The sequence below is a fragment of the Ursus americanus genome, chromosome 1, assembly GCF_024610735.1.
Source record: "Ursus americanus isolate L20-20 chromosome 1, mUrsAme1.1.p, whole genome shotgun sequence".
In the NCBI taxonomy this organism is placed as follows: Eukaryota; Metazoa; Chordata; class Mammalia; order Carnivora; family Ursidae; genus Ursus; species Ursus americanus.
This window is the reverse complement of record NC_142127.1, coordinates 78156315-78168373: the sequence shown is the minus strand read 5'-3', so window position 1 is coordinate 78168373 and position 12059 is coordinate 78156315. Positions and strand designations below refer to the sequence as shown.

Here is a 12059-nt window from a genome sequence, read left to right as displayed (position 1 = left end):
GTACAGTTACTCTCTTCCAATAGCCGATAATATAACAAAGTGAGATATAGTTTATAAGTTTGCTACTTCAGCTGACCCTCTCAGATAAAATAGGTCTCAGATGCATCTTTTATTCATTCATTCGACAATATTTATTAAGTGTCTACTGTGTGCTGGGAAATGAGGATACATTAAGGGATAGAAGACAACAGTATCTGTCATCTGCGAGTACTGAGCACTCAACTATGTGTGTCTTCACATAGCCAGAAAACGGACAATCTGAGATTTTTACTCAAGTAATCCAAAACTTTAGAGCCTAAGCTTTTAGCTACTATGAGTTTCAACTACCTTCTACTATTGTTTAATTTGAAAAATCCTTTCTCTTTTTATTTTTAAGTTGAACGTATTATTAAAACTAATATTTTATATTAGTGTGTTAACAGCATTCTATGTTAACTGCATATTACTATATTATACAAACATTACTTGTCCTCAGAGAATATTTGTGCCATGGGCTCATGTTTTTTTTAACTCTTAACTATGATCAACTGTTTTCTTTTTTTCTTAAAATATTTTTAGGAGCATTTAATAATTATTTTTCATATATAAGAGAAAATAATGTTTTAGGAATATTTTATATTTATTATAAATATATTAATATACTTGTATAATTTAATAATATAGTTGTGTAATATAAATACATTTATTTCTTACATTTAAAAAAATCCATAAAAAATCATGATAAAATACTACAAAAATACTTAATTAAAAACATCTATTTAATAGCATGCAGCAAGCAGCTTGCTTAATAGATCAAGTTTTAAATTAGTTAAGTTCCAGGTCTATATTATCCATGGGCACATTGTGGGGGAAATATACTACATTATAACAATCTTCACATTAAGCACTCTATACATCTGATTAAGAACTTTCTAAAGTATGGACTCTATGAGCACATCAATCAAAAAGTATATAAAGATGTTATATAGTTTATTATACAAATAAAGTCCAAAGCTCTAGAAATTTCTAGTGGGAAAAAAACTAGAAAATATGGACCTGTTACATTTGATAAATTACTTACTTCATATGTACATTTTTATACTTTCTAGTTATACCTATAATATACAACCATGTGTTTGCCACATAAATCCATCAGAGCCCTTCTGGGGCATATTTTCCCAACTTCAGAATCAGTATGATACTAAGTGATGGAACTTTGCATATTTTAGGTGGCCATTTGGGCAATTTGCTGAGGGAACTAAAGATATGCATCACCTCCAGTGGTCTCTCTGGTCTCCGCAGAATCACCAATTGGATCATCCCTCGAATGTTTCCTTCCATGGACATTGATCGCCTCAGTGTCTCCATAGCTTCGTGGTTGGACTTTCCCAAAAGAGATTCCCCATTAACGGCAATCAGCTGGTCATTCATCCGCAGACGACCATCCTAGGGCAGGGGAAGGAAAAAACAGTATTAAATAGAGAAAAGTATGGTGATGATGGATGGCTATTTCAGAAAAAGTTCAAGTTTAAAAAGAAAAAAAGAAAAAAGAAAAAACCAGCCATTAGGAATGATTTATTTTCTATGGCAGAACAAGGTTCTGGAGCTTATCAAATAGTCACAAGTACTAACAATAATGAACTGTGTGAAAGTATGTTGTAGAAATCTCAGAGTCCCAAGCTGCAATAATTTAGACATTTGTATAATATCTCTTACCTAAATCTTTGGCAAGCATGCTAACCTAGCCTGATTCTGCCATTTTCTCTGGCAGGGACCATGTTGGCTCAGGAAAGGGGGTTTGGAAACAAAAGGAAGTGGTCACATCACTTGAAACAAGGGTTTGCATTTGCAGGCACAGAGAGACATTATGCTTAAATGTTGTGTGTTTGACAGTGGTAATGTGTCTCCTAGATATTACCACTAGCTCTGTTGAATGGTGCTGAAAAAGAAAAAAAACTCATGTAATTTTCTCTAACACAACCAAAAAGTTGCTAGTCTGCTAGTCTGCAAAAGAACACAGAGGTGTGCAGTGAAGGACCAATTTGCTATGATGTCTTCTGGCAGAACAAGCGCGATAAAGGACACTGTCAAGCTTTTTGCAAGGAGGCTCTGACTGATGAGTACTTTTACCCAGAATCTTCGGGAAACCACGTACTACAAAGTGCACAGAGGCTCAACGTGTGGATAGGCAGCCTGGACTTGAGTCTAAATCCCTTCTGGGCACTAGTCATCTTCAGCCAGAAGCATCACACAAGCTAGAGACTACAGCGGTAGCTAACAAACTGGGGTGTCAGCTCTGCCGACCGAACGACTTGAGGGGACCACAGCGCCTCTCCCCCGCGGGCAGCCTAGAAGGAAAAATCCTCAAAATACTAACAGATTAGGGACATGCCTTATGCCTGTTTTCACACTAGGGTAGAAAGTTCTCACTACAAGGCACAGGTGCAGTTTTAGGAATGTTATGATGTGGGGCGCCTGGGTGGCTCAGTGGTTAAGCATCTGCCTTCATCTTGGGTCCTGATCTCAGGGTCCTGGGATCGAGTCCCACATCGGGTTCCCTGCTCAGCAGGGAGTCTGCTTTTCCCTCTCCCTCTGTCCCTACCTTCACTCATGCTCTCTCTCTCTCAAATAAATAAATAAAATCTTTTTTTTTTAAAGGACTGCTATGATGCTGCTGCAACTAGTAAACTTAACAGACATACCAGTAGGTTTGCATGACACGTTTTCTTCCTGGAGAATTCTTCCTTAAATTATCTCTAGTGATTCTCGTAGAACTCAAGAACTAGAACAATGCTTTTATTCACACTATAGATAAGGAAACTGAGGCAGGGAATGGCTGCAACTTGGCCAGGTCACCAAAGCAAACCAGAGACACACTGACCCCAGTTCTGAGATCATGCACTTCGGCTCTTCTGTCTCCCTACTAGAAATCTCTTTCTTACTTGGTCTCTAGACTACAGTTGTACAGTGCTAAAATAGGAAAGGAAAACACTGAAGAGTTTTTACAGTAGTAACTATCTGGAATCCATGTTCAGGTTAAGAGAATAAAATACAAAAGAATAAAACTTCCTCAAGAAATGAGAAAACCAGGCATACAATGAACAATAGGACCAACTGTGCAGCGTTGGGAGAGAAATCCTGTGGACAAGTTGATAAACTTTGACTAATTCGGTAGCAGATGGTCAGAGGAAGTTCTTCCGCTGACAGCAGGGGAAAGGGTGAGTGCTGAAAGCTGCTCTGGAGAGCTAATGCCGCGACGGAGACGCCCTGCGGAGAGGGCGCTGGGCGCGCAGGATGGCAGAGGCCACCCGAAGGAGCACATGCTGCTGACCGAAGACAGTGCGGTGGCAAGGCGACGAGATCGATCGAGGAGGGCATTCGATGAGAGCTGAAAAACGTCTGAGTGGACTGCCTCCACAGAGCATAATGTCCCCTCCCTTCCTCTTGTTTTCCCACTCCACTTAACCTTTACCCTAATTTGTAGCAAATCTGGAAATGAGATTTACAGGAAAGGCCAAACAAGAATGAAATCTCTCCATTTCTATGATCTAATTTTGAGTAAGGCACAGAAAGACTGAGGTTAAGGTTACACAAAACGGGGTAAAACAAAAACAACCTTAATGGTTTAGTCATGTGAGGTGAGACACAACTCGAGAAGTCCTTCTGGTCTATTTTGGCCTCTAGTGAAAGGAGGACTATTGGGTTGACTCTTGAGAAGGAGGTTGGGAGGGTCACTAAAAATTGGATGTAAGATTTTTAAAGAAGAGAGGAAGCAGAAGTGTTGGATCAAGATCCTTGCCTTGTTAACAGGAAATGAGGTCTAGCGTTGGATTTGCAGAGACTTAGTCTTGGCAGGACACCTCGTCCTCTCTGATATGAAGAAAGATAAAGATTGAAAACTTTATGGGTATCTCTAGGATGGAGGAAATAAAATCTGAGTGAGATTCCACCTGGTAACCTCATGTGAACCCTCTCTGTGAAGTATGGGGCAAGGTCTATGTGAAGAGGTAAATAAGAGATAAGGAGATATAAGGACATTTTTTTTGGATAAAATAATCTCTTACCAACAGGTACTACGCACAAACTTTCATTTTTAGCGACATTCCAAGTCTCTAGCATACAGAGCACTACGCTGAAGTAGAACATGTCTGCTGTACCCAAGCCCAAAACAAAAAGGCAGGTCAGGTCACCGCCGGGGCAGCTGGGATTTTTTTTAGAAGACATACACATTTATCAGAAGCATCACTGGAGAGCTGTGGGCATGATAAAAATCCACACACTCTCATTTTCAGGCTTGGCTGGTCTGTTGCTCTTGGTGTGTGCTTTCTCTGTATAAGATAAATGATGGGTAATTTCATTAATGGTGATGCCAGTAAGTGCCATGTTGTCCTAACATTTAGAATATAATCACAGAATTTAGAGCTTGAAAGGTCCTTCGAGATCATCTTGTCCAGCCTCTTCTGTTTACAGATAAATAATGTGATGCCCAAAGAGGGTGCAAAATCATTTCTTGAACAAGAGGAGGCACTTCCCCATGGGCGGGGGCTTGCTCAGCCACTCAGGGTCAGAGCTAGATCAGAAGAGCCTAAGTCCTGGCTTCTTAGCATTCTCTATCCTAACTATTCTTTCTGCTATATAGATGACAATGACTAGTTCTTAAAGAAGTAATGCTTCAAGAAAAAATCGTTCAAAACCAGCAAGGACAATCTGCCACCAGATGCCTCCTGGAAGACAGCCCGATCCAAATCCAGAGTCAGATGGCAGAAGATATGGCGACTGTTGCCTGTGCTGGGGGATGGCAGGACAATTGTTGCAGGAGAAGAAGACAACAATTTGTTCACCTCTCTAGCTATATGGACATAAACGCATACCCATGTCTGGTCTTGATCGGCGATGAAAGTGATTCAATGGAAAGCTCATTAAATATCTCTAACTCGGACTCATTAAATATCCTTCACAACGTGTACATGCCCGTTGTGAATAATTTTGAACAAAAAACCATTTTTTATGGTTTTATCTTTTTCTTTTAATACTATGTTTAAGTAAGTACTTAGACATGAGAATGCTAACTCTCATCAACTGATTTCATAGAAGTGAATTCAACTATCCAGGGATACAACTCAGTAATTTTAGAGTATTTATTTCATTGTAAGGTGGGTCATGCTTGCCTTTGTTAAAGAAAAAAAAATCCCTTTCTGCTATAGCCTGAATGTTTTTGTCCCTCCTCCCCCATACCTCTTGCAAATACATAGGTTTCAAATACGTGTGGTTATTAGGATGGAACCCTCATGAATGGGATTAGTGCCCATATAAAACAGGCCTGAGAGAGATCCCTCACCCCCGCTGCCATGTGAGGGTATAGCAAGCCGATGGCTATCTGTCAACCTCAGATGGGCTCTCAACAGACACCGAAATCTGCTGGCGCCTTGATGTTAGACTTCAGCCTCCACAACTGGGAAAAATAAACTCGTTTTCTATGAGCCACCCGGTCTTCGGCAATCTGATAAAGCAGCCCGAACAAACTGAGACATTTTCTTTCATATTTTACTGCCATCAGACCCCTAACTAACAAGACTCCTCACCTCTGGCGACTATACTCTTCATCTTTGGCCAACCCCATAACCAACTCTATCCATCCTCAAGCCAGGAGGGAGTAAAAGAAGTTCCCCAAAGAGGAAGGAGAACAGAGTAAAGACAAAAAAGTAACTTCCTTAAGACACTTAAGGACAAATAAAAACTAGTAGAAGATTTAGGTCTTCTCCATGTCCTGGGATTGCTTCAAATCTCATCAGCCCTAACCCAGTTCTAATGCATTAGGATGAATGGCCCAGGAGACAAGATGTTTGAGTATTACATCTCCCTTTTACTGAGCACCTAATATATGCCAGTACTTATGCAAATGTTTTGTATATACGCTCTCATTTTTTTCTCATGACAACCTTGTTAGAGGTATACTGCTCTCCACTATTTAAGAGATGTAGAAATGGAGACTCAAAGAGATAAAGTGATTTGTCAAAGGTTATTGGCATGGCTAGGTGTCCTTGCCTCTGAGTCAGACATGTACCTGTTATGCTATGTTGCTTCTAAAATCAGAGTTCTAAAGATGATTAAAGACACTACAATTATTAATGACAATAATTATTTAATGAGTTTCTTCTTTGGGTAGTCATTGTACTAAACCCATTATATGCACTAGACAATTTAATCTTTACAACAATCCAATACATGGGGGACTGTTGCCCTCATTTTATAAAAAAGAAACAAAGAATTAGGCCAGTTAAATGCATTGTTACAAGTCACAATTCTAAAGCAGATTTGAACTAGGACTGGGTCACTCTGAAGGCCATGTTTCCAACTATTTTGCTAGTGACTCTTTTGGGGACTCTTAGGTTCCTTTGAGAATCTAATAAAGGCTACAGATTCTCACTTCTTAAAAATAAATATATATACCACAGTTTCTACACAGCTGCACATTTGGACCAGGTAATTATTTGTAATGGGGGCAGTCATATATTTTGTAGGATATTCCATATGCCCACTGAAGTATATCCACAATTTCCAGGGGGTCTAGTGACCTTATAATTCAGCACCTATTGTAGTCGATAGTGCCCGGGTACTACTATCTCTACCATGATTACTGGTGACATCGCATGGTTTAATCCACCTCTTTGGGCCAATTTTTTTGTAAGGTCCCTTTACCTCTAAAGTTCGAATGAACACAGAGGGGAGAGTAAGAAAGCCTAAGCAAAGAACTAGCCTCTGCAAAACATGAAACAAGCATGAGGGAGTGGGCTGGCTTTTCTCGGGAGTAGCTGGCTGAAGCCCAAGGCCAGTCCGCATTAGGCCAGGGTGTTGAGAGGATTAATCATGACCAGATGTCAGCTCCTGCCTCTGCATGTTTCTAACGGGCCCCTCAGTAAAGCCTCCTGGGATATTATCAACACCGAGAGCCCAAATCCCAAAGCCTGACTTCAGACTGCAGAGCAGGATTTCCCTGGAGTGGGCTGGGACTTCAGGCAAGATGACACCTGATTGAGGGAAAGGATTGTCCTGAACAAATCCATCACAAGGCCCTAAAATCATTCCATGACAACATCTGCCTACCATATTTTTGAAAAAAAAAAAAAAATCCAACCTACAAAAGAACTTTGCATTCCAGATTGAAATCACTGACTTTGTTTAAAAACAATAGTAATGAAAGAAAAAGAATAAATCAAGATTTTAAAGTACGGGTTTTAAAACAAAGAAGGGGAATAAAGAAAGCTGGTGAGACTAGAAGCATGTAAGGTCTTGTCTTGAAGAGTACCTACCTACATTAATCAATGTTTTACATCATCTGTCCTAACACAATTTCAACCAATATGAACAGGGCCAATTCTTCCCAAGTAAGAGCTCTATTTTCCAGGGACAAGAAATTGCATTCTGGGGTAAGTACCATGATGACATGGCCCGTATTTCTCCTTCTGTCCAAAATGTCCTTTGCGTTCCTGCTCACCCACTGAGTATCTAGCTATCCTTCAAAACAAGGCTCCACAACCGCCTTCCATTCATAGATGACTCCATACGTAGAATTAATTGCTCCATCATCTCAACACCTACGATATTTTAATAATACTCATCTACCATACCTTTATCACATGAGAGTTGTTTATATTTTTATCCTGTTATGCCACCAGCTTCCTAGATGATGGGAGAAGCTGTTTTAAGTCTCTTATCTTCAGTCTACTCTACATTGCAGAACCCACTAGAGACGGTCGAGAAGTGCACGCTAAGTCGAGTCACTTGAAAAATCTTGCGTTCAGGTGCTCTGGACCTGGTGTAGGTTTCATCCACGATGAACAAAAGGTTCATGTACAAACGGTACGTGTGAGAGATTCCTGAGCCCAGGCTGTCCTGAACATGCCAGCACATGTGCTTAGAACCGTGAGACTTCTAAAAGTGAAGCCTGGTTACTTCCTGTGTACCGGCCCAACAGTCACTTCCTCAGTGACTGTAACATTTAAATTTATTCATTTCATTCAGTGTTGCTTTAAAAGCTTCACTCATTATTATGTAGCAAACTGGTGAAGTCTCAGCAACATACCATTTACTCTGTATTTGTGGTATTTGAAACTGTTTTTGCCAAAGATAACAGAAGAATACTACTTAGAGTGTCAGAATATATATAATCAAAACCATTCTAATACTTTCAAAATGTATTATAATTGTTTCATTTTAAACTCCCTCTGGAAAAATGCGGGGCATAAATATATCCCAATTCGTAGACTCTACTACAGTCATTACCGAGTCTTATAATTTCCTCAGCAAAAGAAGTTTGAGAAGCACTGACTTACAGAGTTATCACAAGTATTCCCTGGCCTACTGTGCAGTAATAGCATTTTGTGCTTATCTGACACTTCTGCTTCCTGTCAGTTCAGCTCCCTCGCCATATATTCTTATCTCCTTCCTGATTTTCTGTTTTTGGTTTACTTTGGCCTACAAAACTGGATAATAAAAAGCTTATTAAGGCATATGTGTTTTATACGAGTTAAGAAGATTCTGCCATGAGTGCCTAACCAGACTAGAATCCGAGGCCTTTTCAACTGACTGAAAATCATCTTATTTAATTAACAAAAAAAGAACTATACTCCTGTTTGTGCTAAAATTGCTTAAAGTTTTGTCACTGGAAGAATGGGTCCAAAGCAATGTGCCAAGGACAAAACTTGGATCATGTTACAAATACAGTTATATGTATGAATATATAAATATATATGATATAAATATATGTACTTATATAAAAATACATATAAATTCTCTCTCTCTCTCTCTCTAGATATATATGTAGAATATATATCTATTCTATAAATACCCATAATGAAGGTGACTAGAGCTTAACAGGTGATAGGTACATTATCAGAGTCAAAGTATCATCATCATGGTATATCAACTTTTGTAGATTATAATTTCCTTTTTGACTAGGACTACCAATTCTTACAATTTCTTTCAGCCCATGCAGATAATCATGGAGTCCAAAATACACTTCAAGATGATGTAGGTTTCCAAAATTTTATCTGGCATGGTATGGAATTTTTATTTGAATTTCCATGCATGAAATAAAAGCATGTAAGTGATAAGGATCAGCAAGAAAAGCAATGAGTAATGCTGATACTGTGAGATTTTAAAAGTAATGTTATAGGACCTCTTCATAATATAGTTGCTACTGGAGAGAACCCATTAAATGATGAGCCTGACTATCTGAATTAACATATGCCAACACTGTTTTTTTTTTTTAATAAAAGGAAATTGGGCTAAATAATTAGTGTAACAATTGATGATATTTTTCTCGTGCTTAATAATCTCATTTTTAAGGTAAAATTCTTATTGGATATACAATGATTATGAATTTTTCCAGGCAAGGTTCCTGCTTTTAGGTGCTCATAAAATGCATCACATTTTTGTGGTCAGGATGAAACGTCGGAGTTTGGCTTCTAACAGTTGAGGATCTGCAATGGAGCTACTGACATCCTTGCAGTTTAGGGTCCGTTGGACAGAGGTAAAAACCTGGAAGACATGACTGCTGGTAACAATTGTTACGGTTTTCCACCAGCAGAAAACATTTATCACTTTGAAGAAGAATGAGTAGTTGAAGAAATCATTTAACATTAGTGTTCCTTAAAAGCTGTCCCTTTTAACTTCCTTTGAATTCATTAACTACGGATCCACCACATGATTTATAGATACCAGTACAGATGGAGTTGGAAATGACTCCTTCTGGAACTCCTGCTGCACTCCTGGTGAGTAGCTTGACTGCTGCTAACTGTTCCAGATTATGAAGAGACAGGAAGATTCAGGATCAAGCACTCTATTCCCAGGAATTCTAGAACTGTGTATAGTCACTCTAAAAATTCACATTTTTGTCATTTTAAAATAGGGAGATTGCTTGTATTACTTTTTTTTTCTTTTATCTCATACAAAATAGTGTAGATTACAAAATTCTGCATCTCTCAGAGGGAGTATTCCAAATTTCCTAAGCACACCAAAATCAAATTACTTAAATTATGTCTATTTCATATTCTGAGTGCATGCATTTGCAATTAGCTATGTCAGGCATTTTTCTTTCATTTAATTTCATCATCATCAAGTAGTATTTATTAAGCACAACCCTGGCTAATTAATTTTCTAGAGAATAACAGGTATTCTTAAATCCATTCTATTTAAGAGACCTTAAATAATCTGATACATGGCATTTTTTTCCTTTAGCAAAAATTGCCTTTAAATTTTAATTTTTACCTTATTATTTCAAGGTTTCAGTAGGACATATTCTATTCCCAAAGTCTGTATATTCAAATAAAAAATGTCACTCAGAATTAATATAACAGACTCCATGAGATTTTTATTCTTACTACAGCATACTAATATTCTATCTCAATTTTTTAAAAAATCACTATTTTAGTTACATATTTTTCCTAAAAGTGATTTATTTTTAAGGTAGAAACTAAGAGAAATAAGCAGTTTAAGTTACTCTAATCAACAGATGTAAAAATGTATTTTTTCTTAAAAAATTCAGTTACGATAGTTCATGAAAAGCAAAGCAAAAGAAAGCCACTGATCTCAGAATTCAAAATGTTTAGCCACTGAAGATGAGAATCTTGAAGGTCTTCAAGCTGATCATCAAGACTTTGTGTGGAGGGAAGGTAAAGCTAATTTTTATGTGGATTTGGGGAAAGGAGCGTATTTTTCTCAAGGTACTTTTTTTCTAACTGCAACAGAGACAACATTCCTCTTCATTTAACAATAACTACACCACCACATTCACTTTAAATTCCAATCACAAAACTGAAATTTTATTTTATTTTAAAGATTTTATTCATTTATTTGTCAGAGAGAGAGAGAGAGAGAAAGCACACAAGCAGGGAGGGAGGCAAGCAGAGGGAGAAGCAGGCTCCTTGCCAACGTGGGACTGGATCCCAAGGCTGTGGGACCATGACCCAAGCAGAAGGCAGACATTCAACCAACTGAGCCACCCAGGCATCCCAACGAAAGTGAAATTTTAGGCAAGCATCTTCAAGAATCTCATAATGCCACTCAGGTCTTGGTTTGTAAGACGTTAAACCCATAGACTTCTATCTAGTATATTTGGGTTCTGGAAGCAATTACCCTGTATTCATTGGCCAATGCCCAGTAAGAATGACAGAAATGACAATGGAACTACAAATATGCAATGCCTGTTGCTGTTTAAGCAAATTAGCATCAATACTCAGTCATATTTGGCTACTGAGGTCAATGGTCACTTTGTACATTGAAAAGCAGAACTCAGATGATGCTTCAGAAGGGTTCGCAAAGAGCTCCGTGGGCTGCAGGGGTCTAAAATGACAGATGTTGTGTCCTGACACAAGTAGGCAAGTGTTTCTGGGATTTACTTCTTGATATGCAGACTGGAATTTAAATATTAAGAAGATTAAGCATTTGGTTAATACTGAATAGAGTACAAATATTGTTTAGTTTGCCCCTCGAGTGACGAATTCACTTCCAAGAGAGAATCCTGGAAGAGCCAGGTGCTTTTATTTTCAAACAGAGATTTACATCTCCATTAGAAGTAACTCAAATAAGAGAGGAAATGATAGAAAGCAGTAGCCCAAGAGGTAAATTTTAAAAAAATAAATAAAAATAAATAAAAGAGAGAGAAAAGAAAGGAAAAAGAGGCCCTCAATTATAGTCCCAGTCGCACAGTGGTTCGGGGGTTTTGCATCTGGCAAGAAGTAGCCTATCTTTGTTTATACCAACGGAAGCCCCCAGGAGAATAGAGCACACAGAATCCACAGGAAGAATTTGGTCATACTTTTCAAAGTAGTTTAGTTTTCAAAAATCCACCTTCCCTAAAGGAAAAAACACCTTGAGAACCAATTAGTGTACGAAGGGCCAGGAGAAAAAGATTGTGCTCTGGCAGAAAGATTATTTTGTTGATTTCAGGTAAAAACCTAAGGCCAGATGCTAAAGTGGATGTTCCCCATGCTTATCTCCTCTCTGCCCTGGGGACACTGCAGTCTGTTACATTTGTATCTTCTGAACAGGGACAGGAACAAAGTCTCAAAACAATTTTT

General features: G+C 38.4%; 1 protein-coding gene across 6 annotated transcripts in view; it reads right to left on the bottom strand.

Moving 5' to 3' along the window:
• PARD3B (par-3 family cell polarity regulator beta) overlaps positions 1-12059 on the bottom strand; it is a 980330-nt gene that overhangs the window by 395082 nt on the left and 573189 nt on the right. For all 6 annotated transcript variants that reach the window (XM_045806556.2, XM_045806555.2, XM_045806554.2 and 3 more), the window contains one exon: positions 1255-1425. In XM_045806556.2, coding sequence (XP_045662512.2) covers positions 1255-1425 — 171 coding nt within the window. The remainder of the gene's footprint in view (positions 1-1254; positions 1426-12059) is intronic.